A 27,110-nucleotide genomic window follows, 5' to 3' on the forward strand; every position below is an offset into this window, starting at 1 on the left:
AGGACATGAACTCATCATTTTTATGGCTGCATAGTATTCCATGGTGTACATGTGCCACATTTTCTTAATCCAGTCTATCGTTGTTGGACATTTGGGTTGGTTCCAAGTCTTTGCTATTGTGAATAGTGCCACAATAAACATACGTGTGCATGTGTCTTTATAGCAGCATGATTTATAGTCCTTTGGGTATATACCCAGTAATGGGATGGCTGGGTCAAATGGTATTTCTAGTTCTAGATCCCTGAGGAATCACCACACTGACTTCCACAATGGTTGAACTAGTTTACAGTCCCACCTACAGTGTAAAAGTGTTCCTATTTCTCCACATCCTCTCCAGCACCTGTTGTTTCCTGATTTTTTAATGATGGCCATTCTAACTGGTGTGAGATGGTATCTCACTGTGGTTTTGATTTGCATTGCTCTGATGGCCAGTGATGATGAGCATTTCTTCATGTGTTTTTTGGCTGCATAAATGTCTTCTTTTGAGAAGTGTCTGTTCATGTCCTTTGCCCACTTTTTGATGGGGTTGTTTTTTTCTTGTAAATTTGTTTGAGTTCATTGTAGATTCTGGATATTAGCCCTTTGTCAGATGAGTAGGTTGCAAAAATTTTCTCCCATTCTGTAGGTTGCCTGTTCACTCTGATGGTAGTTTCTTTTGCTGTGCAGAAGCTCTTTAGTTTAATTAGATCCCATTTGTCAATTTTGGCTTTTGTTGCCATTGCTTTTGGTGTTTTAGACATGAAGTCCTTGCCCATGCCTATGTCCTGAATGGTATTGCCTAGGTTTTCTTGTAGGATTTTAATGGTTTTAGGTCTAACATTTAAGTCTTTAATCCATGTTGAATTAATTTTTGTATAAGGTGTAAGGAAGGGATCCAGTTGCAGCTTTCTACATATGGCTAGCCAGTTTTCCCAGCACCATTTATTAAATAGGGAATCCTTTCCCCATTTCTTGTTTTTGTCAGGTTTGTCAAAGATCAGATAGTTGTAGATATGCGGCATCATTTCTGAGGGCTCTGTTCTGTTCCATTGATCTATGTCTGTTGTGGTATGAGTACCATGCCGTCTTGGTTACTGTAGGCTTGTAGTATAGTTTGAAGTCAGGTAGCGTGATGCCTCCAGCTTTGCTCTTTTGGCTTAGGATCGACTTGGCAATGCGGGCTCTTTTTTCGTTCCATATGAACTTTAAAGTATTTTTTTTCCAATTCTGTGAAGAAAGTCATTGGTAGCTTGATGGGGATGGCATTGAGTCTATAAATTACCTTGGGCAGTATGGCCATTTTCATGATATTGATTCTTCCAACCCATGAGCATGGAATGTTCTTCCATTTGTTGGTATCCTCTTTTATTTCATTGAGCAGTGGTTTGTAGTTCTCCTTGAAGAGGTCCTTCACATCCCTTGTAAGTTGGAATCCTAGGTATTTTATTCTCTTTGAAGCAATTGTGAATGGGAGTTCACTCATGATTTGGCTCTCTGTTTGTCTGTTATTGGTGTACAAGAATGCTTGTGATTTTTGTACATTGATTTTGTGTCCTGAGACTTTGCTGAAGTTGCTTATCAGCTTAAGGAGATTTTGGGCTGAGACAATGGGGTTTTCTAGATATACAATCATGTCATCTGCAAACAGGGACAATTTGACTTCCTCTTTTCCTAATTGAATACCCTTTATTTCCTTCTCCTGCCTGATTGCTCTGGCCAGAACTTCCAGCACTATGTTGAATAGGAGTGGTGAGAGAGGGCATCCCTGTCTTGTGCCAGTTTTCTGAGGGAATGCTTCCAGTTTTTGCCCATTCAGTATGATATTGGCTGTGGGTTTGTCGTAGATAGGTCTTATTATTTTGAGATACGTCCCATCAATACCTAATTTATTGAGAGTTTTTAGCATGAAAGGTTGTTGAATTTTGTCAAAGGCCTTTTCTGCATCTATTGAGATAATCATGTGGTTTTTGTCTTTGGTTCTGTTTATATGCTGGATTACATTTATTGATTTGCGTATGTTGAACCAGCCTTGCATCCCAGGGATGAATCCAGTATTTCTTTAATTTTCTTTCTAAATAATCTGTCTAAAGCGGAGAGTGGGGTGTTGAAGTCCCCAAATATTATTGTGTTGGTGTCTATTTCTTCCTTAAGATCTGATAGTATGTCTTGAGTACTCTCATGTTGGGTACATATATGTTTAGAATTATTTGATCCTGGTCCTTACTTGATCCCTGTATCATTAGATAATGACCTTCTTTATCTCTTCTTCACTGTTTTTGACCTAATATATGTTTTATCTAAGTGTAGCTACTCCTGATTGTTTTGTCTTTTTCCATCTCTTTACTTTCAATCTGTGTCTTTTACAAGTGAGATGAGTTTCTTGTAGGCAGCATACAAATGGGTTATTTAACTAATCCATCCAGACTGTCTGTCTTTTAAGTGAAAAGTTTAATCTGTTTACATTCAAGGCTATTAGGTGAGGGTTTATTCCTGTCATTTTATTAATTGATTTCTGGTTGTTCTAAATATTCTTCCTTTCTTTCTCTCTTTGTATCATTGTGGTTTGATTTTTTTTTTGGTAGTGGTAACATTTGAGTTTTTTCTTTTCCTTATTTGTATGTTTGCTCTACCAGTAGGCTTTAAACTTCCATGTGTCTTCAGAATTGTAGAAGGCATTGTCCTTTCACTTCCAGGTGTAGGACTGGCTTAAGCAATTCTTTTTTTTTTTACTATTATACTTTAGGTTTTAGGGTACATGTGCACAATGTGCAGGTTTGTTACATAAGTATCCATGTGCCATGTTGGTTTGCTGTACCCATTAACTTGTCATTTAGCATTAGGTATATCTCCTAATGCTGTCCCTGCCCCCTCCCCCCACCCCACAACAGTCCCCGGAGTGTGATGTTCCCCTTCCTGTGTCCATGAGTTCTTATTGTTCAGTTCCCACCTATGAGTGAGAACATGCGGTGTTTGGTTTTTTGTCCTTGCGGTAGTTTACTGAGAATGATGTTTTCCAGTTTCATCCATGTCCCTACAAAGGACATGAACTCATCATTTTTATGGCTGCATAGTATTCCATGGTGTATATGTGCCACATTTTCTTAATCCAGTCTATCGTTGTTGGACATTTGGGTTGGTTCCAACTCTTTGCTATTGTGAATAGTGCCGCAATAAACATACGTGTGCATGTGTCTTTATAGCAGCGTGACTTATAGTCCTTTGGGTATATACCCAGTAATGGGATGGCTGGGTCAAATGGTATTTCTAGTTCTAGATCCCTGAGGAATCGCCACACTGACTTCCACAATGGTTGAACTAGTTTACAGTCCCACCAACAGTGTAAAAGTGTTCCTATTTCTCCACATATTCTCCAGCACCTGTTGTTTCCTGACTTTTTAATGATGGCCATTCTAACTGGTGTGAGATGATATCTCATTGTGGTTTTGATTTGCGTTTCTCTGATGGCCAGTGATGATGAGCATGTTTGCATATATTTTTTGGCTGTATAAATGTCTTCTTTTGAGAAGTGTCTGTTCATGTCCTTTGCCCACTTTTTGATGGGTTTGTTTTTTTCTTGTAAATTTGTTTGAGTTCATTGTAGATTCTGGATATTAGCCCTTTGTCAGATGAGTAAGTTGTGAAAATTTTCTCTCATTTTGTAGGTTGCCTGTTCACTCTGATGGTAGTTTCTTTTGCTGTGCAGAAGCTCTTTAGTTTAATTAGATCCCATTTGTCAATTTTGGCTTTTGTTGCCATTGCTTTTTGTGTTTTAGACATGAAGTCCTTGCCCATGCCTATGTCCTGAATGGTATTGCCTAGGTTTTCTTCTAGGGTTTTTATGGTTTTAGGTCTAACATTTAAGTCTTTAATCCATGTTGAATTAATTTTTGTATAAGGTGTAAGGAAAGGATCCAGTTTCAGCTTTCTACATATGGCTAGCCAGTTTTCCCAGCACCATTTATTAAATAGGGAATCCTTTCCCCATTTCTTGTTTTTGTCAGGTTTGTCAAAGATCAGATAGTTGTAGATATGCGGCATTATTTCTGAGGGCTCTGTTCTGTTCCATTGATCTATGTCTCTGTTGTGGTACCAGTACCATGCTGTTTTAGTTACTGTAGCCTTGTAGTATAGTTTGAAGTCAGGTAGCGTGATGCCTCCAGCTTTGCTCTTTTGGCTTAGGATTGACTTGGCAATGCGGGTTCTTTTTTGGTTCCATATGAACTTTAAAGTAGTTTTTTCCAATTCTGTGAAGAAAGTCATTGGTAGCTTGATGGGGATAGCATTGAATCTATAAATTACCTTGGGCAGTATGGCCATTTTCACAATATTGATTCTTCCTATCCATGAGCATGGAATGTTCTTCCATTTGTTGGTATCCTCTTTTATTTCATTGAGCAGTGGTTTGTAGTTCTTGAAGAGGTCCTTCACATCGCTTGTAAGTTGGATTCCTAGGTATTTTATTCTCTTTGAAGCAATTGTGAATGGGATTTCACACATGATTTGGCTCTTTGTTTGTCTGTGATTGGTGTACAAGAATGCTTGTGATTTTTGTACATTGATTTTGTATCCTGAGACTTTGCTGAAGTTGCTAATCAGCTTAAGGAGATTTTGGGCTGAGACAATGGGGTTTTCTAGATATACAATCATGTAATCTGCAAACAGGGACAATTTGACTTCCACTTTTCCTAATTGCATACCCTTTATTTCCTTCTCCTGCCTGATTGCTCTAGCCAGAACTTCCAGCACTATGTTGAATAGGAGTGGTGAGAGAGGGCATCCCTGTCTTGTGCCAGTTTTCAAAGGGAATGCTTCCAGTTTTTGCCCATTCAGTATGATATTGGCTGTGGGTTTGTCATAGATAGCTCTTATTATTTTGAGATACATCCCATCAATACCTAATTTATTGAGAGTTTTTAGCATGAAAGGTTGTTGAATTTTGTCAAAGGCCTTTTCTGCATCTATTGAGATAATCATGTGGTTTTTGTCTTTGGTTCTGTTTATATGCTGAATTACATTTATTGATTTGCATATGTTGAACCAGCCTTGCATCCCAGGGATGAAGCCCACTTGATCATGGTGGATAAGCTTTTTGATGTGCTGCTGGATTCGGTTTGCCAGTATTTTATTGAGGATTTTTGCATCAGTGTTCATCAAGGATATTGGTCTGAAATTCTCTTTTTTGTGTGTGTCTCTGCCAGGCTTTGGTATCAGGACGATGCTGGCCTCATAAAATGTGTTAGGGAGGATTCCCTCTTTTTCTATTGATTGGAATAGTTTCAGAAGGAATGGTACCATTTCCTCCTTGTACCTCTGGTAGAATTCGGCTGTGAATCCATCAGGTCCTGGACTCTTTTTGGTTGGTAAGCTATTGACTATTGCCACAATTTCAGAGCCTGTTATTGGTCTATTCAGAGATTCAAATTCTTCCTGGTTTAGTCTTGGGAGGGTGTATTTGTAGAGGAATTTATCCATTTCTTCTAGATTTTCTAGTTTATTTGCATAGAGGTGTTTGTAATATTCTCTGATGGTAGATTGTATTTCTGTGGGATCGGTGGTGATATCCCCTTTTTCATTTTTTTTTGCATTTATTTGATTCTTCTCTTTTCTTCTTTATTAGTCTTGCTAGCAGTCTATCAATTTTGTTGATCTTTTCAAAAAACCAGCTCCTGGATTCATTGATTTTTTGAAGGGTTTTTTGTGTCTCTATTTCCTTCAGTTCTGCTCTGATTTTAGTTATTTCTAGCCTTCTGCTAGCTTTTGAATGTGTTTGCTCTTGCTTTTCTAGTTCTTTTAATTGTGATGTTAGGGTGTCAATTTTAGATCTTTCCTGCTTTCTCTTGTGGGCATTTTGTGCTATAAATTTCCCTCTACACACTGCTTTGAATGTGTCCCAGAGATTCTGGTATGTTGTGTCTTTTTTCTTGTTGGTTTCAAAGAACATCTTTATTTCTGCCTTCATTTCATTATGTACCCAATAGTCATTCAGGAGCAGGTTGTTCAGTTTCCATGTAGTTGAGCGGTTTTGAGTGAGTTTTTTTTTTTTTTTTTTTTTTTTTTTTTTTTTTTTTTTTTTTTTTTTTTTTTGAGACAGTCTCGCTTTGTCGCCCAGGCTGGAGTGCAGTGGCGCAGTCTCGGCTCACTGCAAGCTCCGCCTCCCGGGTTCACGCCATTCTCCTGCCTCAGCCTCTCCGAGTAGCTGGGACTACAGGCGCCCGCCACCACGCCCGGCTAATTTTTTGTATTTTTTTAGTAGAGACGGGGTTTCACCGTGGTCTCGATCTCCTGACCTCGTGATCCGCCCGCCTCGGCCTCCCAAAGTGCTGGGATTACAAGCGTGAGCCACCGCGCCCGGCCTTGAGTGAGTTTCTTAATACTGAGTTCTAGTTTGATTGCACTGTGGTCTGAGAGACAGTTTGTTATAATTTCTGTTCTTTTACATTTGCTGAGGAGAGCTTTACTTCCAACTATATGGTCAATTTTGGAATAGGTGTGGTGTAGTGCTGAAAAAAATGTATATTCTGTTGATTTGGGGTGGAGAGTTCTGTAGATGTCTATTAGGTCCACTTTATGCAGAGCTGAGTTCAAATTCCTGGATATCCTTGTTCACTTTCTGTCTCGGTCTGTCTAATGTTGACAGTGGGGTGTTAAAATCTCCCATTATTATTGTGTGGGAGTTTAAGTCCCTTTGTAGGTCACTCAGGACTTGCTTTTTGAATCTGGGTGCTCCTGTGTTGGGTGCATATATATTTAGGATAGTTAGCTCTTCTTGTTGAATTGATCCCTTTACCATTATGTAATGGCCTTCTTTGTCTCTTTTGATCTTTGTTGGTTTAAAGTCTATTTTATCAGAGACTAGGATTGCAACCCCTGCCTTTTTTTGTTTTCCATTTGCTTGATAGATCTTCCTCCATCCCTTTATTTTGAGTCTATTTGTGTCTCTGCATGTGAGATGGGTTTCCTGAATACAACCCACTGATGGATCTTGACTCCTTATCCAATTTGCCAGTCTGTGTGTTTTAATTGGAGCATTTAGCCCTTTTACATTTAAAGTTAATATTGTTATGTGTGAATTTGATCCTGTCATGATGATGTTAGCTGGTTATTTTGCTCATTAGTTGATGCAGTTTCTTCCTAGCCTCGACGGTCTTTACAATTTGACATGTTTTTGCAGTGCCTGGTACCGGTTGTTCCTTTTCATGTTTAGTGCTTCCTTCAGGAGCTCTTTTAGGGCAGGCCTGGTGGTGACAAAATCAGTCAGTGTTTGCTTGTCTGTAAAGTATTTTATTTCTCCTTCACTTGTGAAGCTTAGTTTGGCTGGATATGAAATTCTGGGTTGAAAATTCTTTTCTTTAAAAATGTTGAATATCAGCCCCCACTCTCTTCTGGCTTGTAGAGTTTCTGCCAAGAGATCCACTGTTGTCTGATGGGCTTCCCTTTGTGGGTAACCCGACCTTTCTCTCTGGCCACCCTTAACATTTTTTCCTTCATTTCAACTTTGGTGAATCTGACAATTATGTGTCTTGGAGTTGCTCTTCTCGAGGAGTATCTTTGTGGTGTTCTCTGTATTTCCTCAATCTGAATGTTGGCCTGCCTTGCTAGATTGGGGAAGTTCTCCTGGATAATGTCTTGCAGAGTGTTTTCCAACTTGGTTCCATTCTCCCCATCACTTTCAGGTACACCAATCAGACGTAGGTTTGGTCTTTTCACATAGTCCCATATTTCTTGGAGGCTTTGTTCGTTTCTTTTTATTCTTTTTTCTCTAAACTTCCCTTCTCACTTCATTTCATTCATTTCATCTTCCATCACTGATACACTTTCTTCCAGTTGATCACATCAGCTACTGAGGCTTCTGCAATCTTCATGTAGTTCTCGAAACTTGGCTTTCAGCTCATCAGCTCCTTTAAGCCCTTCTCTCCATTGGTTATTCTGGTTATCCATTCATCTAATTTTTTTTCAAAGTTTTTAACTTCTTTGCTATTGTTTTGAATTTCCTCTCGTAGCTCGGAGTATTTCGATTGTCTGAAGCCTTCTTCTCTCAACTCATCAAAGTCATTCTCTGTCCAGCTTTGTTCCATTGCTGGTGAGGAACTGCATTCCTTTGGAGGAGGAGAGTGCTCTGCTTTTTAGAGTTTCCAGTTTTTCTGCTCCGTTTTTTCCCCATCTTTGTGGTTTTATCTACTTTTGGTCTTTGATGATGGTGATGTACAGATGGGTTTTTGGTGTGGATGTCCTTTCTGTTTGTTAGTTTTCCTTCTACCAGACAGGACCCTCAGCTGCAGGTCTGTTGGAGTTTGTTAGAGGTCCACTCCAGACCCTGTTTGGCTGGGTGTCAGCAGCGGTGGCTGCAGAATAGCAGATTTTCGTGAGACCACAAATTCAGCTGTCTGATAGTTCCTCTGGAAGTTTTGTCTCAGAGGAGTACCTGGCCAAGTGAGGTGTCAGTCTGTCCCTACTGGGGGGTGCCTCCCAGTTAGGCTGCTCAGGGGTGAGGGACCCACTTTAGGAGGCAGTCTGCCCATTCTCAGATCTCCAGCTGCGTGCTGGGAGAACCACTACTCTCTTCAAAGCTGTCAGACAGGGACATTTAAGTCTGCAGAGGTTCCTGCTGAATTTTTATTTGTCTGTGCCCTGCCCCCAGAGGTGGAGCCTACAGAGGCAGGCAGGCCTCCTTGAGCTGTGGTGGGCTCCACCCAGTTCGAGCTTCCTGGCTGTTTTGTTTACCTAAGCAAGCCTGGGCAATGGCAGGCGCCCCTCCCCCAGCCTTGCTGCCGCCTCGCAGTTTGATCTCAGACTGCTGTGCTAGCAATCAGCGAGACTGTGGGCATAGGACCCTCTGAGCCAGGTGTGGGACACAATCTCCTGGTGTGCCGTTTTCCAAGTCTGTTGGAAAAGCACAGTATTAGGGTGGGATTGACCCGATTTTCCAGGTGCCGTCTGTTACCCCTTTCTTTGACTAGGAAAGGGAACTCCCTGATCCCTTGCGCTTCCCGAGTGAGGCAATGCCTCACCCTGCTTCGGCTCACGCACAGTGCGCTGCACCGACTGTCCTGCACCCACTGTTTGGCACTCCCTAGTGAGATGAACCCGGTACCTCAAACAGAAATGCAGAAATCACCCATCTTCTGTGTTGCTCACACTGGGAGCTGTAGACCGGAGCTGTTCCTATTCGGCCATCTTGGCTCCACCCTCAAGCAATTCTTATAGGACTGATCTAGTAGTGATGAATTTCTTCAACTTCAGCTTGTCTGGGAAGACTTTTCTCCTTCATTTTTTAAAGACAAATTTACTGGATATAGTATGCTTGACTGGCAGTTTTTTTTCTTTCAGCACTTTGAATGTATCATTTCATTCTCTTGGCCTGTGAGGATTCTGCTGAGAAATCCACTGTTAGTCTGATGAGGGCTCCCTAATAAATAACTAGATCATTTTCTTTTGCTGTTTTTATAATTCTGTTTTTTGACTTTTGACAGTTTGACTATAATGTGCTGCGGGGAAGACTATTTTAAATTGTATCTGACTGGAGATTTCTGAGATTCCTAATATCTGGATGTCTAAATTTCTTGCTAGACTTGAAGATTTTTCAGCTATTATTTTGTAAAATAGGTTTTTCACCCTTTTGGTTTTCTCTTTGGCTTCTGGTACACTGAATATTAGAATATTCGGTTGCTTTATATTGTTGCATATATCACGTAGGCTTTGCTAGTTTTTTATTTTTATCTGACTGGGTTATTTCAAAAGACCTGTTTTCAAGTTCTGAAATTCTTTCATCTGCCTTATCTAGTCTGTTGAAGCTTTAGAATGTATTTTTTATTTCATTCAATGAATTCTTGTGTTACAGAATTTTTGTTTTGGATTTTTTAAAATATCCATCTCTTTGGTAAACTCATATCCTAATTTGATTTTTTTTCTGATTTCTTTTTATTGTATTTGAGTTATCTTGTATCTCACTAAGCTACTTTAATATCATTGTTTTGAATTCTTTAGTATTTCATTTGTTTCTTTTTCATTGGAATCTGTTGCTGGAAAGTTATTGTGTTCCTTTGGAGGTGTCTTATTTCCTTTCTTTCTCATACTGTGTCCTTATGTTATCTGCAGAACTGGTGTAATAGTTGCTTCTTCCAATTTTTTGGATTTACTTTCATAGGGGAGGACTTTTTCTTGAAAATGTGTCTACAATGTTGGTTGAATAGAAAACTTCGGCTTTGATTCTGGGTGCATGCTACCATGTAATCTCCATATGATTTCTTTGGGTGTAAACAGTGTCAGTTGTATCTGTGATTTTCTCTGTGGCTTAGGGTATGGTTATTAGTAGCTATGGTGAAGTTTTGCTGGGGACAGGATGTCACATGGACCAGTCCTTAGGCCCCAGTAGTGGCATCTGTAGGCCAAATGTACTTGTCCTTTGGCCCCAAGGTGGTGTACACTGGCACTAGTGTTAGTGGGTCAAGTGGGCCAACTCTTAGGTCTCCTTTTGGCCTGGTTCAGGTATCAGTTGTGGCAGCAGAGGGCAGGGCAGGTGAGTAGATTCTCAAGTCCCCTAGGTAGTGGGCATAGCATAAGCAATTGGCAGTAGCAGTGGCTGGACAGTTTTCTGGCTATCAAGTGGTCCATGCTAGTGTTGGTGGTGGCTATGATATGCTTGTAGGTGGTGCATGTGGGTGGGTGCTAGCTGTGGTGGTAGTGGCAGGTTGGGTGAGCCTGTTTTCAGCCCCCCGGAAGGAATACTCACATGCCGGTGGTGGTGGATGGGGCAGGGTTATTTCCAGGACCCTGGATGGTATGCTTGGGCACTGAGGGGGGAATGTAGCCAGGCTGGGCAGGCATGTCTTTAGGCCCCCCAGTGGTATGTGCAGGTGCTGGCTATGATAGGCAGCAGCAGGGTGATCCCTAGGCCCCCAGAAGAATGCTTGGGTGGAGGTGGCAGCTACACTGTGGCCTTGCTCCTGGGGAGGGTGAGGTTGGTTTAAGTGGTAGCAGCCATAAATCGGTGCCTGAGGAGCTCATGCTTTGGCCTCAGGTGGTGGCTATTTACAGGGTAGCCTTTCCTCAGGTTGCTCTTGTTTTATTGCTATATTTTATTTTAGTTTTTCAGAGACAAGGCCTTGCTTTGTTGCTCAGACTATAGTGCAGTGGCGTGATCATAGCTCATTATAACTTTGAGCTCCTGGGCTCAAGTGATTCTCCTGCCTCAGCCTCCTGAGTAGTTAGGAAAGCAGGTACACACCACCATGGGTAGCTAACTTTATTTTTTCAAAGACAGAATCTTGCTATCTTGCCCAGGGTGGTCTTGAACTTCTGGCCTCAAGTAATCCTTCCACCTCGGCCCCCCTGCTCAAGCACTGGGATTGCAGGTATAAGTTAGCACACTCTGATTCAGTGTGCTTTTAAGTGGCTGGTGGCCCTGCTACTGGGGGTGACAAGGTTGCTAGCCATGGCTGGCATTTTGACCCTGGCAGCAGCAGCCAATAGTGGTACCTGGCTGCCTGTAGAGGGATGTCAGTGGGGCTCCTGGGATATGGAGGTGTAGGAGCTATTGGGCTCCAGGAAAGAATGCAGTCCAATGAGGGCTAGGATTTCAAAATAATGCTTTGTTATCGTGGCTTATGTCTCAAGGTGTGTGGGGGGGGCCTAGTGTGAGCTCTGTCTCTGGAGCAATGGCATTTCATGGTCTCCAGGCAGCTCCCTATGTTAGTCTCAGGGTCTGCGTGAGTTGTGAGGCTCTCCCTTGGCTAGGATTGCAGGAGTCTGTAGTGGGAATGTGGACCTTACTTATCCTTTGGATTTTTTTAAATGTCCATCTCTTTGGTAAACTCATATCCTAATTTGATGTTTTTTCTGATTTCTTTGTATTGTATTTGAGTTATCTTATATCTCACTAAGCTACTTTAATATCATTGTTTTGAATTCTTTAGTATTTCATATGTTTCTTTTTCATTGGAATCTGTTGCTGGAAAGTTATTGTGTTCCTTTGAAGGTATTTTATTTCATTTCTTTCTCATATTTCTTGTGTCCTTTTGTTATCTGCACAACTGGTATAATAGTTGCTTCTTCCAGTTTTTTGGATTTGCTTTCATACGGGAGGACTTTTTCCTGAAAATGTTTCTACAGTGTTGGTTGAGTAGAAAACTTTGGCTTTGATTCTGTAAGTAAGGATCTCTTACTTACCCTTACTTCTCCTTTTACCACGCTGGGGAAGCTCTAGGCTTCTAGTTGATTCCAGCCCAGCAAGCTGCTTTGCTTCCTTCTTCTGCCTTGTTTCTTATCACTTCTGTGTTGAATTTTAGCCTTCTCTCTTAGACGGTCTATTCAATTGTTATTAACTACCTGCTGGTTTGGTTCTTCTTTGTGGAAGAGGAGAGTGCTAGATGCATCTAGTCAGCCATCTTGAAGCCCTTCTTGTTAGTTTTTTTCTTTTAAAAAAATGAAAAATTCTTGCCTTTTTTTTTTCTTTTTACCACTTTGAAATATAAGCCTCCTCCCTTCTGGCCTCCATAGTTTGAGAATCTCATAATCTTACTGAGAATCCTTTGTATTTGATGCGTCACTTCTCTCTTGCTGCTTTCAAGATTCTCTTCATCTTTGTCTTTCAACGGTTTGATTAGAATGTCTTTCTTTGTAGGTCTCCTCAAATTCACCCTACTTGTAGTGAGCTTCTTGGGTATTTATAACCATATCTTTCATCAAAGTTGGGAATTTTTGGACTATTACATCTTCAAAAAATATCTCTGCCCTTTGTCTCTCTTCTGAGACTCCCACAATGAGTATATTGGTTCACTTAATGATGTCCCATGAGTCCCTTAGGCTGTATTAATGTCCCTGCAATCTTTGTTCATCAAACTTGTTAATTTCAATTGTGCTATCTTCAAATTCAAGAATTCTTTCTTCTGCCTGCTAAAATCTGACTTTGAAGTCAAGTCTTCTAGAATATTTTTTATTTCTGTTTTACTTTTCAGCTCTAGAATTTTTTGTTTTCTCTTTTTATTGATATTTTCATCTTATTCGTACATTAGTTTTTGACTTTCTCCATGTCTTCCTCTAGTTCTTTCAGCATCTAAGACAGATATTTTAAAGTCTTTGGTAGTTCTACCATCTAATGTTTCTCATGGGTAGTTTCTATTTTTTTCTTCCTTTAAATCAGCTATATTTTCCTGCTTCATTGTATACCTTGTGATTTTGTTAAAAGCTGGACCTGGGAAGCTAATAGTATTGTATTTCTGGAAATCGGGTTCTTTCTTTTCCTCCAAGCCTTGCTGTTTGTTTTTGTCTTTATTTATTAATTTTTTAAAAATCATTGTAGGCTGCCTACATGCTAAAGATCAGCCTGAGGTGTAAGCTTAAGGTCTTCTCAGATCTTTTCTGAGCTTGTGCCTTTTCCTCTGCATACAGGGTAACTTTCTAATTTCCTCCTTTTATGTAGTTGTTTTTGAATGTCCTCATTTTTAATGTCTGGCTCCCAAAAAGGGAAAAAGAGAAAAAATGAAGTGGGAGTATACAGGGAAGAAAAAGAACTCTGGCCTTTTACATCCCTTGGAGTTTGCTTCAGCTGGGGTGGGGAGTGGCTTGTGACAATGGCTGCCTGCCTTGATGCTTACACCTCCATGATCAGAAGCAGCAATCAGCCATCAGCCATCAGAAAATTGATCCCTGATATTTGGAGGACAGGGTCCTTATTGCCCACCCTGGCTTATGCAGGAACACATGCACAGCTGCCTGCCATGGGGTATGGGTGGGGTATGGGAGGTAGGGTGGCAAATGGGTAGCAGCTGATGAACCAAGAGCTGAAGTTGGGCAAAATGAACTGTAGTTTACTGTCCAAGCCTTTCCCCGGAAGTTGCAAGCCTTGAATAAAATCCAGAGTTCCAAAATAGTTGTATCAGATTCTGCCAGCGTGATTGTCATATAGGTGTGGAGATGGATTCCTTGGCCTTCCTACTCCACCATATTCCTGTACTTCTCTCCTCTTTTTTTCCTTAATCTTGTAAATAGTGACTGTTCAAGGGGTGTTCCACAAAGGAATAGCATCCCAGCCTTCAAACTGTCCAAGGCTCCAAGAGACATACTTTCTCCAGATCCATCCCCAGTGTTCTGGGCTAAGTTGTGCCCTGTCCCTGACCCATGCCCCAAGTTCTAGCCCTCAGTAGCTCATAATATGGCTGTATTTGGAAATAGTGTCTCTAAAGAGGTCATTAAGTTAAAATGAGGTCACTAGGGTGAGCTGTAACCCAATATGACTGGTCTCCTTATAAAAAAAAAAAAGGTGGCGAGGTGCCTGTAATCCCAGCACTTTGGGAGGCCAAGGCTGGTGGATCACGAGGTCAGGAGTTCAACACCAGCCCAGCCAAGATGGTGAAACCCTGTCTCTACTAAAAACACAAAAATTAGCCAGGTGTGATGGTGGGTGCCTGTAATCCCAGCTACTTGGGAGGCTGAGGCAGAGAATTGCTTGAATCCAGAAGGCGGAGGTTGCAGTGAGCCAAGATCGCTCCACTGCACTCCAGCCTGGGTGACAGAACGAGACTCCATCTCAAAAAACACACACAAACAACACAAAAAAGGTTAAGACACATGAGTGAAGACCAAGTGAAAACACAGGGAGAAAGATAGTCACCCACAAACCAAGAAGAGAGACCTTAGGGAAAGAAACCAACTCTGCTGACACCTTGATCATCAATGTCCAGCTCCTGGAACTGTGAGAATGAATTTCTGTTGCTTAAACCACTTGGTCTGTAGTATTTGTTATGACAGCCCTGGCACACTTGTACCCCCAGTTATGATATTCTTTCCCACTGTCAAAATGCTTCCTCTTCCCATTTGAAATCCTTCAATAATTTGTCAGGCCCTTGCTTCTCTAATTGTGCCCTCGTTTCATAATTTCCTACATGTCAGTGGTCCTTCTCCTGTGGGAATTTAAAAAAAATCTTACCATGAATTTGCATACCCTTAGGCAAATGTTTTTCAAAGTGTGTTCCAAGAGAGGATGATTAACGTTGCAGAAAAAGGAATTTCCAAGGTAATGACCATTGATATAGTTTGGCTGTGTCCCCACCCAAATCTCAACTTGAATTGTGTCTCCCAGAATTCCCCCGTGTTGTGGGAGGGACCCAGTGGGAAGTGATTGAATCATGGAGGCCAGTCTTTCCCCTGCTGTTCTCATGATAGTGAATAAGTCTCAGAAGATTTGATGCATTTATCAGGGGTTTCTGCTTTTTCTTCTTCCCCGTTTTTCTCTTGCTGCCACCATGTAAGAAGTGCCTTTTGTCTCCTGCCATGATTCTGAGGGGCTCCCCAGCCAAGTGGAACTGTAAGTCCAATTAAACCTCTTTTTCTTTTCAGTCCCAGATATGTCTTTATCAGCAAGCAGTGTGAAAACTGACTAATACAGTAAATTAGTAGTGGGAGTGGGGCATTGCTGAAAAGATACCCAAAAATGTGGAAGTGACTTTGGAACTGAGTAACAGGCAGAGGTTGAACAGTTTGGAGGACTCAGAAGACAGGAAAATGTGGGAAAGTTTGGAACCTCCTAGATACTTGAATAGCTTTGACGAAAATGTTGATAGTGATATAAGCAATAAGGTCCAGGCTGAGGTGGTCTGAGATGGAGATGACAAACTTCTTGGGAGCAAAGGTGACTCTTGTTATGTTTTAGCAAAGAGATTGGTGGCATTTTGTCCCTGCCCTAGAGGTTTGTGGAACTTTGAACTTGAGAGAGATGATTTAGGGTATCTGGTGGAAGAAATTTCTAAGCAGCAAAGCATTGAAAAGATGCCTTGGGTGCTGTTAAAACATTCCATTTTAAAAGAGAAACAGCATAAAAGTTCAGAAAATTTGTGGCCTCACAAAGCAGTAGAAAAGAAAAACCCATTTTTTGAGGAGAAATTTAAGCCAGCTGCAGAAATTTGTGTAAGTAGCAAGGAGCCTAATGTTAATCCCCAAGACCATGAGGAAAATGTCTCCAGGCCATTTCAGAGACCTTCATGGCAGCCCCTCCCATCACAGGCTTGGAGGCCCAGGAGGAAAAAGTGGTTTCATGGGCCAGGCCCAGGGTCCCCGTGCTGTGTACCATCTAGGGACTTGATGCCCTGTGTCCCAGCTGCTCCAGCCATGGCTGAAAGGGGTCAATGTAGAGCTTGGCTGTGGCTGCAGAGGGTGGAAGCCCCAAGCCTTGGCAGCTTCCACATGGTGTTGAGCCAGCAGGTGCACAGAAGTCAAGAACTGAGGTTTGGTAACTTCCACCTAGATTTCAGAAGATATATGGAAACTCTTGGATGCCCAGGCAAAAGTTTGCTGCAGGAATGGGGCCCTCATGGAGCTTCTGCTAGGGCAATGCCAAAGGGAAATGGGTTGGAGCTGCCACACCGAGTCCCTACTGGGGCACTGCCTAGTGGAGCTGTGAGAAGACAGCTACCATCCTCCAGACCCCAGAATGGTAGATCCACCAACAGCTTGTACTGTGCACATGGAAAAGCTGCAGACTCTCAATGTCAGCCCATGGAAGTAGCCAGGAGGGAGGCTGTACCCTGCAAAGCCACAGGGGTGGAGCTGCCCAAGACCAGGGATCCCACCTCTTGCATCAGTGTGACCTGGATGTGAGACCTGGAGTCAAAGGAGATCATTTTGGATTTTTAAAATTTGACCACCCTGCTGGATTTTGGACTTGCATGGGGCCTGTAACCCCTGTGTTTTGGCCCATTTCTCCCATTTGGAATGGCTGTATTTACCCAATACCTGTACCCCCATTGTATTTAGGAAGTAACTAGTTTGCTTTTGATTTTACAGGCTCATAGGCAGAAGGGACTTGCCTTGTCTCAGATGTGACTTTGGACTGTGGACTTTTGGGTTAATGCTGAAATGAGTTAAGACTTTGGGGGACTGTTGGGAAGGCATGATTTGTTTTGAAAGGTGAGGACATGAGATTTGGAGGGGCCAGGGGCAGAAGGATATGGCTTGGCTGTGTCTCCACCTGAATCTCAACTTGTATCTCCCAGAATTCCCACGTGTTGTGGGAGGGACCCGGGGGGAGGTAATTGAATCATGGGGGCCCATCTCTCCCGTGTTATTCTCATGATAGTGAATAAGTCTCATGAGATCTGATGGGTTTGTTAGGGGTTTCTGCTTTAGCCTTTTCCTCGTTTTTCTCTTGCCTGCTGCCATGTAAGAAGTGCCTTTCCCCTCCTGCCATGATTCTGAGGCCTCCCCAGCCATGTCCAACTGTAAGTCCAATTAAACCTTTCTTCCCAGTCTTGGGTATGTCTTTATCAGCAGTGTGAAAACAGACTAATAAAACCATCTAGGAGATAGGGTGTTAATCTAGACTCATAAGGTTCTGCAGGACTCCTCAGAGTCTTATGAATCTTTGAAGGGAAAGATCATGAAGTGTTTCCCAAATTTATCTTCTTTGGAACCCTTTTTTCACTGAGGATCTCAAGACTAATAGTCCTCCCACTACACTAGCTCAAATATGACTCCTTGTGATGGCAATTTTATGAGGTGATGACATAGGTTGAGAAAGACTTTGAGTGTGTGAAGTAGACCCCTCAAAGTGCACCAGTGGGAAATTACCTAGAATCAGGATATCAGAGCTGGAAAAGATCATCTTGTCCAACTTGACAAAAGAGGAAACAGCCCTAGGACTCATCTTAGTGGGTGACCTTTAGGAAAGCTTGTGCTATGTGAAATGCGAGGCTCAATTTGTAAAGATGTAATTCCCCACGTGGGAAAGCAAGCAAAGCCATTAGTTTATTGTGCGTTAACCTATATTTTTCTTTCATTCTCTTTTAGGTTGTTTGCTTAGTAATTAGTTTTAATATGGCCTTCTACAGGTCAATGAGGATTAGAATAGAACCAGGAATCAAGACCAAGTTGCTGGTTTTACTAGTTTGGAAGCAGTTTTAATGAAGATGGAAATGTTTATCAACTCAACACAGATACCCCCAAAATACAAATCAAAATATCATCTTCAGCTGCATAGCAAATATGATTTAAGAATTTAACATCATTATTTGATCACAAGCGTAAATATAAGTCACCATAAATAAATGTAAATTCATTGTACAAAAATTCCCAACAACTCTTAATACAAATATGGTACATTTGACGTTTTCTGAAACAGATTTTTTTTTAAAACTTTTTAAAACCTAAGCTTTATTTTTTTTCCTCGTTATTAGACACACACACAAAAAAATAAAAAGAGGTTGGGGCAGTAATGCCAAGGAGGAAAGAATATTAAACTCATTGGGTGTTCGGAAATCAGTGCCACTGGCAAGCCAGGGAAATGAAATCTTTCTGCTGAAAGGGAAGACCTCAGTCTACTGGGATCAAGTCTCCTGAAGGTAATGTGACTCGGCCCAGAGGGTCAAATTTAGGGATATGAATGTGGGGTGAGAAAGGTGGGTTATTGAAATAGAAATCTCATCAAATAGATCATTCAAATCTCCACGAAGTTGTGGTCAAGGATTTGGATGGAACTCTAGCCATCTATCAGCTACAGAGAGCCAGCTACCATCCTCAGACAGGACTAAAGATGTAGAAAGATCTGGAACTTTGACATTTTATATGTTTTGAAAGCATGTTCTGCCATCTGGGATAATGTGTCTCTTTTGCCTCTGGAACACATCTATGGTCATCAAGAAGGAAAAGTCAGAAATCAGAATAGAAGGTGGTACCTCCAGACAGGAGGATCTGCCAGTTTCTACTTGGAACCTCCTCCCTTCTATCTTCCCTATATGTATTTTCTTTCATGGCTTAGTGGTAGCTCAAAGCTCAAGGTGACCAGAATGATTCCCTTACAGCAGTGGTTCCCAAACATTGATGTGCAACAGAACAACTTGGGTAGCTTGTAGAAAGGGCAGATTTCCTGGCCCTATTCCCAGAGATTCAGAATTAGTAGGTTTGAGGCAGGGCCCAGGAATCCGCACTCAAATGTGCTACTCTCAGGATCTGACCTACGGGGCCTTTCACATGTGGCCCCACCTTTCCTCACTGGAGGACATAAGTGCATCACACAAACATCTTGCTGTGGGCACTTCCTTTGGGGTTAAAAATGGGACCATTTGATTAAGGCAACCATTTCTAACCATCTTACTTCCCTGGGCTGGAGAAATACCAAATGTCACATTTTATGTTTTTAAAACCTCAGGGCCACAGACTTCCTTTGACAATGACATGCTCTGTAACAAGAAATTTATATCCTAAAGCCTTTTGTCCTTCTCAATGGTCTTACCACACTCGGTGGGAGATTCTGCAGAAGACTTTTGGTTCGGTCTAGAAAATGGAAGTAAATGTTACCCCTGGGAGAGAAGCCACACCCCAAAGTTTAACTTTAAGGAACGTAAAGAGAACAGCAAGTTGAGAGTAAAAGCTAAAATGTTCCAAGAATCTTTCAGCTTCTAGGACAATGAAAGTTCTGATTCCCTAAAAGAGGACTCTTCTTTGGGGGCAGGGGGTGTATCTTGGTATTAAAAGCTCATTGACAATTATTATTCCTCCTCCTCACCTCTGTGTTTCCAAGACGTTTTGGGCCTCTGTGGAAATAACCCCTTAATATTTTCTTTCTTGTGGAAATGTTCCTTGATAAGCAATTCTGTGCCAAGAAGTTGTCCCTAATTTGGTCACTGGCTAATGCTGTAGGCAGTGCTATCACTGATTTGTTCAAAGCCGCTTCCCCTATGTGACCCAATGCTAAGCCTTTCCCGAAGGAATAAGGGAACCATCTCACCATCAAGCAGCTGAGATGGCCTGAAAGCATCCTGTTTGGACTATGACATTTCTGGCTGTGTTCATACATACTGCTTCCTCACAGCAGGCCTGATCAGTCTCCTACCCCACCTGCGTAGAGTGTGATACAGCTGTGAATGCTTTTTGGACTTCTCTCTAGGACTTCCCTGAGAGAAGGGAGTTAGAATGGGGCTTTAGGAAGCCTATGTGGTAGAATCCCTGGTACCCAGAGTGGGAGAGGATGCCACCTGGGGCACTGCAGTGAGGGAACCAGGAGAGATGAAGTAGTAAGCTGAGGCATGCCCTTCTGGCCAGGCTGGCGTCTCTGGGCATGGCCACATCTGTTCACAGTCTGAGACTTGAGTCCTGGGGTCACACATGGGCACTGGGTAGGAGGTGTCCCTCTTGGGAGGAGGTCTTGGGAAGCAACCACAGATAGGTGGGACGATGGGATGGAGAAAGGGTGAAACTAGGAGTTCTTAATATAGTTGAGGGGGGAGAAAAGAAAAAGCACACACTGCCCTGTTTACGTTTTTTTTTTTTTTTTTTTTTTCATTTATGCTATGGAGAAACCAGCATGGAGATGTCATGGGAGAGCATGCACAGGCCCCGCCCTAGGGAGTGGTGATGTGTTTGGGGAGGTGCTTGTTTCCAGGTCCATCCCACACGTTGTCCAGTTGGATCCTGTGGCAGGCTGGCTGTGGCTTTCTCTCTCCTGCTTCTCTTCCTCCTCCAGATAAGGGTCTGCAGGATCTTCTGCTTAGCAAGTGGTGGCCAAGGACTGGTGGATGGGTGGCTGGAAGCACCGCACATGCTCCACAGTGGAACTGTCTGTCTCCACGGACTTCATGTACTTGTTCAGGATGGCAAAAACCTCATTGTTCAAGATCTGGTACTTCCTGATCCGGTCGGCCATCTTCTTCAGGGGCTACAGAAGGAAGGGGATGTTCAAGTTAGGACAGGACAAAGTGGGGGTGGAAAGAGGGAGTAACAGGAGAAGTCAGTGAGGTCCAGGGTCCCCTGCATCAGTGATCATGTCACTTTCTTAAAGTCCTTTTATGGAATCCCCTGGATCTGGCAATCAAGTGTTAACTGGACCATAAAAACCCTCTCCAAGTTTTAAAACGATCTACAGAGCTACAGTAATCAACAACAGTGTGGCACTGGCATAAAGGTAGACATATAGATGAATAAAACAGAATAGACAGCCCAGAAATACACTATTACACATATGATCAAATGATTTTCAACAAGGGTGCCAAGACTATTCAATGGGGGAAATAGCCTTTTCAACAAAAGGTGCTGGGAAAAATGTATACCCACATGAAAAATAATACTGGATGCTTACCTTATATCATATACAAAAAATTAATTAACTCAGAAGGGATCAGAGACCTAGCCATGAGATTAAACTGAAATTCTTAAAAGAGAACACAGGGGAAAAATTTTCATGATGTTGGATTTGGCAATAATATCTTGGGATATGACATCAAAAGCAAAGGCAAAAAGTTGCACTACATCAAAATTGAAAACTTTCGTACATCAAAGGGACACCATCAGAATGAAAAGGCAACCCATAAAATAGAAAATAATCACAAATCATATCTGATAAGTAATATCTAGAATAAGTAAAAACTTCAACTCAACAAAAATGACTCAATTAAAAAAATGGACAAAGGACTTAAATAGGCATTTTTCCAAAGATATACAAATGGCCAATAACACATGAATATAGCACTCAGCATGGACAGTCATTAGGGAAATTCAAATCAAAACCACAACAAGATAACTTTTTCACCCCTCAGGATGACTATTATTAAAGAATAAGTGCTGATGAGGATGTGGAGAAATTGGAACTCTTGTGTACTGCTGGTGGGAATGTAAAATTGTGCAGCCACTATGGAAAACAGAATGGCAGTTTCTAAAAAAATTAAACATAGAATTACCATACGATTCAGCAATTCCACTTCCAGGTATATACTCAAAAGAATGGAAAGCAGAAATTTGTAGAGTTATTTGTACACCCATGTTTCATGGTAGCCAAAATTAACCATTTTCAAAAATACCCAAAAGGTGACAGCAACCTGAGTGGACAAACACAACATGGTCTATATACCCAATGGAATATTATACAGCCATAAAAAGGATGGAAGTTTGGACACACACTACAACATGGATGAACCCTGAGGACATCCTAACTAAGCCAGTCATGCAAAAACAAATACTGTATGATTCTACTTATATGAGGTACCTAGAGTAGTCAAATGCATAGAGAAAGTAGAATGATGGTTACCAGGGGCTGGGGAGAAAATGTGGAGTTATTTTTTAATGGGCCCAGAGTTTCAGTTGGGGAAGATGAAAAATCTCTGGAGATGTGGGAATGGTTGTACAACACTTAAGTGTACTTCATGCCACTGAATCATATACTGAAAATTACCATTGAAACTATTTTATGTGTATTTTATTATTATTATTATACTTTAAGTTTTAGGGTACATGTGCACAATGTGCAGGTTTGTTACATATGTATCCATGTGCCATGTTGTTTTGCTGCACCCATTAACTCGTCATTTAGCATTATGTATATCTCCTAATGCTGTCCCTCCCCCCTCAACCCACCCCACAACAGTCCCCAGAGTGTGATGTTCCCCTTCCTGTGTCCATGTGTTCTCATTGTTCAATTCCCACCTATGAGTGAGAACATGTGGTGTTTGGTTTTTTGTCCTTGTGATAATTTACTAAGAATGATGGTTTCCAGTTTCATCCATGTCCCTACAAAGGACATGAACTCATAATTTTTTATGGCTGCGTAGTATTCCATGGTGTATATGTGCCACATTTTCTTAATCCAGTCTATCGTTGTTGGACATTTGGGTTGGTTCCAAGTCTTTGCTATTGTGAATAGTGCTGCAATAAACATATTGTGCATGTATCTTTATAGCAGAATGATTTATAGTCCTTTGGGTATATACCCAGTAATGGGATGGCTGGGTCAAATGGTACTTCTAGTTTTAGATCCCTGAGGAATTGCCACACTGACTTCCACAATGGTTGAACTAGTTTACAGTCCAACCAACAGTGTAAAAGTGTTCCTATTTCTCCACATATTCTCCAGCACCTGTTGTTTCCTGACTTTCTAATGATGGCCATTCTAACTGGTGTGAGATGGTATCTCATTGTGGTTTTGATTTGCATTTCTCTGATGGCCAGTGGTGATGAGCATTTTTTCATGTGTTTTTTGGCTGTATACGTGTCTTCTTTTGAGAAGTGTCTGTTCATGTCCTTTGCCCACTTTTTGATGGGGTTGTTTGTTTTTTTCTTGTAAATTTGTTTGAGTTCATTGTAGATTCTGGATATTAGCCCTTTGTCAGATGAGTAGGTTGCGAAAATTTTCTCCCATTCTGTAGGTTGCCTGTTCACTCTGATGGTAGTTTCTTTTGCTGTGCAGAAGCTCTTTAGTTTAATTAGATCCCATTTGTCAACTTTGGCTTTTGTTGCCATTGCTTTTGGTGTTTTAGACATGAAGTCCTTGCCCATGCCTATGTCCTGAATGGTATTGCCTAGGTTTTCTTCTAGGGTTTTTATGGTTTTAGGTCTAACATGTAAGTCTTTAATCCATGTTGAGTTAATTTTTGTATAAGGTGTAAGGAAGGGATCCAGTTTCAGCTTTCTACATATGGCTAGCCAGTTTTCCCAGCACCATTTATTTTAAAAAGCCCTTTGTGAGGTGACCCCTACCTCTCTCTCCTCTCACTGGGTCCCTGAGACCTACCCTTCGATCCGCCTTCCTGCCTCAGTGCCTCTGCTGTCACCGTTGCTGTCTGGAGCATCGTCCCCGCCTCATACCACCTTTGCTGCTTGGTTCTTTGCTGCGGGCCACTCTGGACTCAGCCCAGACACAGCCTCCCTCTCCTGGGAAGCTTTCTCTGCCCTCAGCCTGGTTTAAGGGTCCTTCTCTCCCTTCCCACAGCAGCCCGGCTCACCCTACGCCAGTACCTATCCCATCCAGGTGCCTCACACAACTCTGGTATTTGGTGAGTATTTGTACAGGTGAGAAACTGGCATCAGCAGAGTCTGATTGGGACAGGCAAGATGCACTCCGGGTCTGGAGCCCAGCCCTGCCCTTCGGGGTGAACTGATTCATGGCAGTAGGTGATGAGTGGGTGACTCATGGCTTCCTCTAAGCAGGTTCCCAGCCTATAGTATCTTTGCACTTGCTGTGTGGGGAGCTGGCCTTCACAAACAGCTCCTCCTCCTTTGCTTTTCTGGTGAAAGCCTGGTTGTCAGCCCAGCCCCACCTTCCAGGCCTCAGCCACCAGCCTGCTTACCACATTCTTAATGATTTCATCCTTCCCGTCCTGCCTCTGCACTTTTAGCAGGTGGTAACAGAAGTCGAACAGGTCGAAGCGACGCTGCTGGCCCAGCAGGACGATGATGGAGCAACCAGCCCAGTTCAAGCCATCGCCAAAACACTGCCTGGGAGCAGGGGGAGGAAGCAGCTGGAGTGAGAGGTGGGGGAGGAGAGCAGGGAGGGAGGGAGCCTCATCTTGGGCCAGGAGTACAGCTACTAAGCAGGCCTGTCTTTGGGCCAAGTCTCTTAACCTATAAAATGGGTACAAAGGAAGCTGTGAGGGTGGGTTCATTAGTTGCAGGGATGGTAGTTATGTCATAAGTCCTTCCGGCCACAAAGAGGAGTCAGCCTCTTTGCATCATTAATGTAAAAAAAAAAAAAAAAAAAAAAAAAAAAAAAGTTCTGAAGAAGCTCTGAATTTGCAAGGAAAAACCCACCCAGCCCTTGAGATGTATATGGCTGATTACTCCGTGCAGGTCAAAGAAGAATCTGTCTTGACTCTCTAAAGGAGCTGAAGGAACACCCAGGGGGTGAGGGGCCATTTCAAACCAGGAGGCCAACTGGCCAGAAGCAGGCTGAAAGGGAAGGGACAGGCCATAGTGGGCAGATGCTGCTGGGTTGAGGCTGAGTCCTTTTGGTTCTGACAAAGCTCTGACTGCAGGCCCCCAAACTCTCAAGAGACCTGGGCAATTTGGATGGCAGTAGGGTCATCCTTCGGCTGTCTCTTTTGTCCTCAAGCAGCAGCCCCAACCCGGGCAGGTGTCTCCAGTTCCCCATCACTGTACTGGAAGCCTGCAGGCCAGCGCTGCTCTGAAACAACTTCACCAACACCACTTTCTCGGGAAGCCTCCTCTCCCTGCCACGCCTTTTTCCTAGAGCTCTTGGCTGCTGGAGGGGAAGCCTTGTCTGCCTTTCCACTCTGTCCTTGACATGTAGCTGGGTGAGGGCAGGAAGAACTAGCTCTGCTGTCTGCTCTAAGGACTCCTAACGGCTCCTCATTTTCCAGTAGTACAGTGTAGTCAGGGTGAGGCAGGCAGTGAGGGTCTTACTATCAAACCCTTACCGGGCTCTTTCTTGCCCGCGCAGTCAGCTCAACACACTCAACAAAGTTGTTGGCCAACCACCCCCACCCCCTGCCCATGTTTCTGGCTGAACTCTGGAAGACCCATGACTTGCAGGAGTACAGGCAGGTTGGGGGTAACACTGCCTTCTCTGGGGGGTACTCACTCAGCTGTGAACTCGTTGGTTCCCACAGGGATGCAGTAGACAAACTGCATGGCGCTCCACAGCCGGTGGAACTCCACACACTCATCGACGTGCATGACGCCATTGGTGGGCGGTGGGCCCCGCCAGATGGGGTCCTGCAGGTAGCTCCGAATGCGGGTCAGGATGACCTCGAACATGGACAGGCCACAGCACAGCCGCTCCTTGGTCAGGAGGTCACCCTCGCGAGCGATGGCGATTTGCTGGAAACGGAAGGGCACATAGACCTTCTGTCCACATCTCAGAACCCATCTGCCACCTCCCACCAGAGATTCCTAAACTCTGGAGCTGGCTGCACCTCGAATTCATTCACCAGAACTGGTCTTGTTCAGAGCAGGGCACAAAATTGATGATCCTGAATGCAACAGCAGGGAAGTTTCATGGTAAGTCTTACTGGTGTTAAGTAAAATCCAGGCACCATCAGTAGTGGATTAATTTTTAAAATTATGATTTACCCACATAATGAATTCTGGATAGCCATTGAAAAGACTGACATGATACTACTAGTAGTGCTATAGCTTCTACTATAATTACTACTAGCTTATGCTTTCTGAGTGTGGGTAATAAAGCAGGTCCTGTTCTAAGCACTTGATAGGTATTGAGTCCATTCCATCCCATGAGGTAGATGCCATTACTGTCCCCATTTTACAGATGAAGAAACTAAGGTTCAGAGAGGCAGCCAGTGAGTGTTAAAGCTCGCACTTGACCCAGTAGTCTAGATCTATTGGTTAAGTTGTAAAGTAAATAGAACAAATTGCAGAAATGAATGTATACTACAATTCTATTTAAAAACATTGACAATGTACAATCGCACAGATGAAAGTATGTGTGATGTGTGTGTGTAAAGCATATTTTAGAAGGACTAACATCAGTTGTGGGAACAGATGGGCTTGGAGAAGTGAGTGGGATTGTCCCTCTTGACTTTAAATACTTTTGTACAGTTGAATGTGCTACAATGAGCATATGTTACTTTTAAAACTTGCTCATGATTTCAGATAACTATTTCCTCTAGAAGTGCTTCTTTGACAGTTACAAATGACCTCTATTAATAATGTAAACTGGCTTTTCATCTGGGTTCTGGCTACTGCATATCTAATAAGCAGCTGGCTAGACAGGCTAGATGTCAAAACACATTACTACACATGTTATGAGTCAAAACATGTAGGGGTAGAGGTCCTGAAAGCTATCTGCAAAGTAAGGTAAATGTTAAAATCTGAGGTTAAAGTAAGGTCTCCAAATCTGTGAACAAAGCTAAAAAAGGCAGGCTTCCGACACTGAGAGATCCACAGGGGACTCATGGGATCAGCTCCCCAGTGGGAGGTTTCACCAAGGAGCCATTTTACAGGGTGACTGGGAGGCACCTGCCTGACCTCCCCCAGAAGCTCACTCCCTGGAGGCCCCCAGGAAGAGGGTGACCTTTAAGTAAATCCATGAAGGGAAGGAAATCAGGAGACACCAATGCAGGAGTCTGTTATAAATGTGGACCATGAGTGTAGTTGTCATGACAACTACGAACTGAAAGAAATCTAGGAAAAAGATGAATTGGAGAAGTAGTTTGCCAATGTGTGTTTTAAACACGAAGGAGAGGGAACCCTAATTCCCGGTGACTCATCCTGATTTCATTGGCAGGAACAGCTTGGGAGCAGAGGGGGAACCGCTCACATTGCCACAGATGGCTAGAAATATCTCTTGTGTTAAAAAAAAATATATCCTGAGCCTGTATTTGAGTCTGTTTGTATTCTCTTTATTTGTTCTTACTCTGTTCTATTTGGCCCCAGAAAGGGCTCCCCATTTCAGAAAGAGA

General features: G+C 42.6%; 2 protein-coding genes and 1 pseudogene across 4 annotated transcripts in view; 1 reads left to right on the forward strand and 2 right to left on the reverse strand.

The window, feature by feature from the left end:
• The window catches only part of LOC115837013, a 30,995-nt pseudogene extending 16,080 nt beyond the window's left edge, over window positions 1–14,915 (reverse strand).
• Window positions 14,916–17,838: 2,923 nt separating this feature from the next.
• Window positions 17,839–27,110, reverse strand: part of CYFIP2 (cytoplasmic FMR1 interacting protein 2) — a 135,801-nt gene continuing 126,529 nt past the window's right edge. For 2 of the 3 annotated variants that reach the window (XM_012504947.2, XM_030825898.1), the window contains exons 30-32: window positions 25,271–25,509; window positions 24,021–24,168; window positions 17,839–20,620 (exon numbers count right to left, since the gene is read on the reverse strand). In XM_012504947.2, coding sequence (XP_012360401.1) covers window positions 20,453–20,620; window positions 24,021–24,168; window positions 25,271–25,509 — 555 coding nt within the window. In that variant the 3' untranslated portion in view covers window positions 17,839–20,452. The remainder of the gene's footprint in view (window positions 20,621–24,020; window positions 24,169–25,270; window positions 25,510–27,110) is intronic. The other variant, XM_003268573.4, reaches the window with a different exon arrangement.
• FNDC9 (fibronectin type III domain containing 9) overlaps window positions 25,527–27,110 on the forward strand; it is a 52,456-nt gene continuing 50,872 nt past the window's right edge. Inside the window, exon 1 of the mRNA XM_030825932.1 lies at window positions 25,527–25,689. The gene's annotated coding sequence lies outside the window, so the exon portion shown is untranslated. The remainder of the gene's footprint in view (window positions 25,690–27,110) is intronic.

Source organism: Nomascus leucogenys, chromosome 2 (genome assembly GCF_006542625.1).
Source record: "Nomascus leucogenys isolate Asia chromosome 2, Asia_NLE_v1, whole genome shotgun sequence".
Taxonomy (NCBI): Eukaryota; Metazoa; Chordata; class Mammalia; order Primates; family Hylobatidae; genus Nomascus; species Nomascus leucogenys.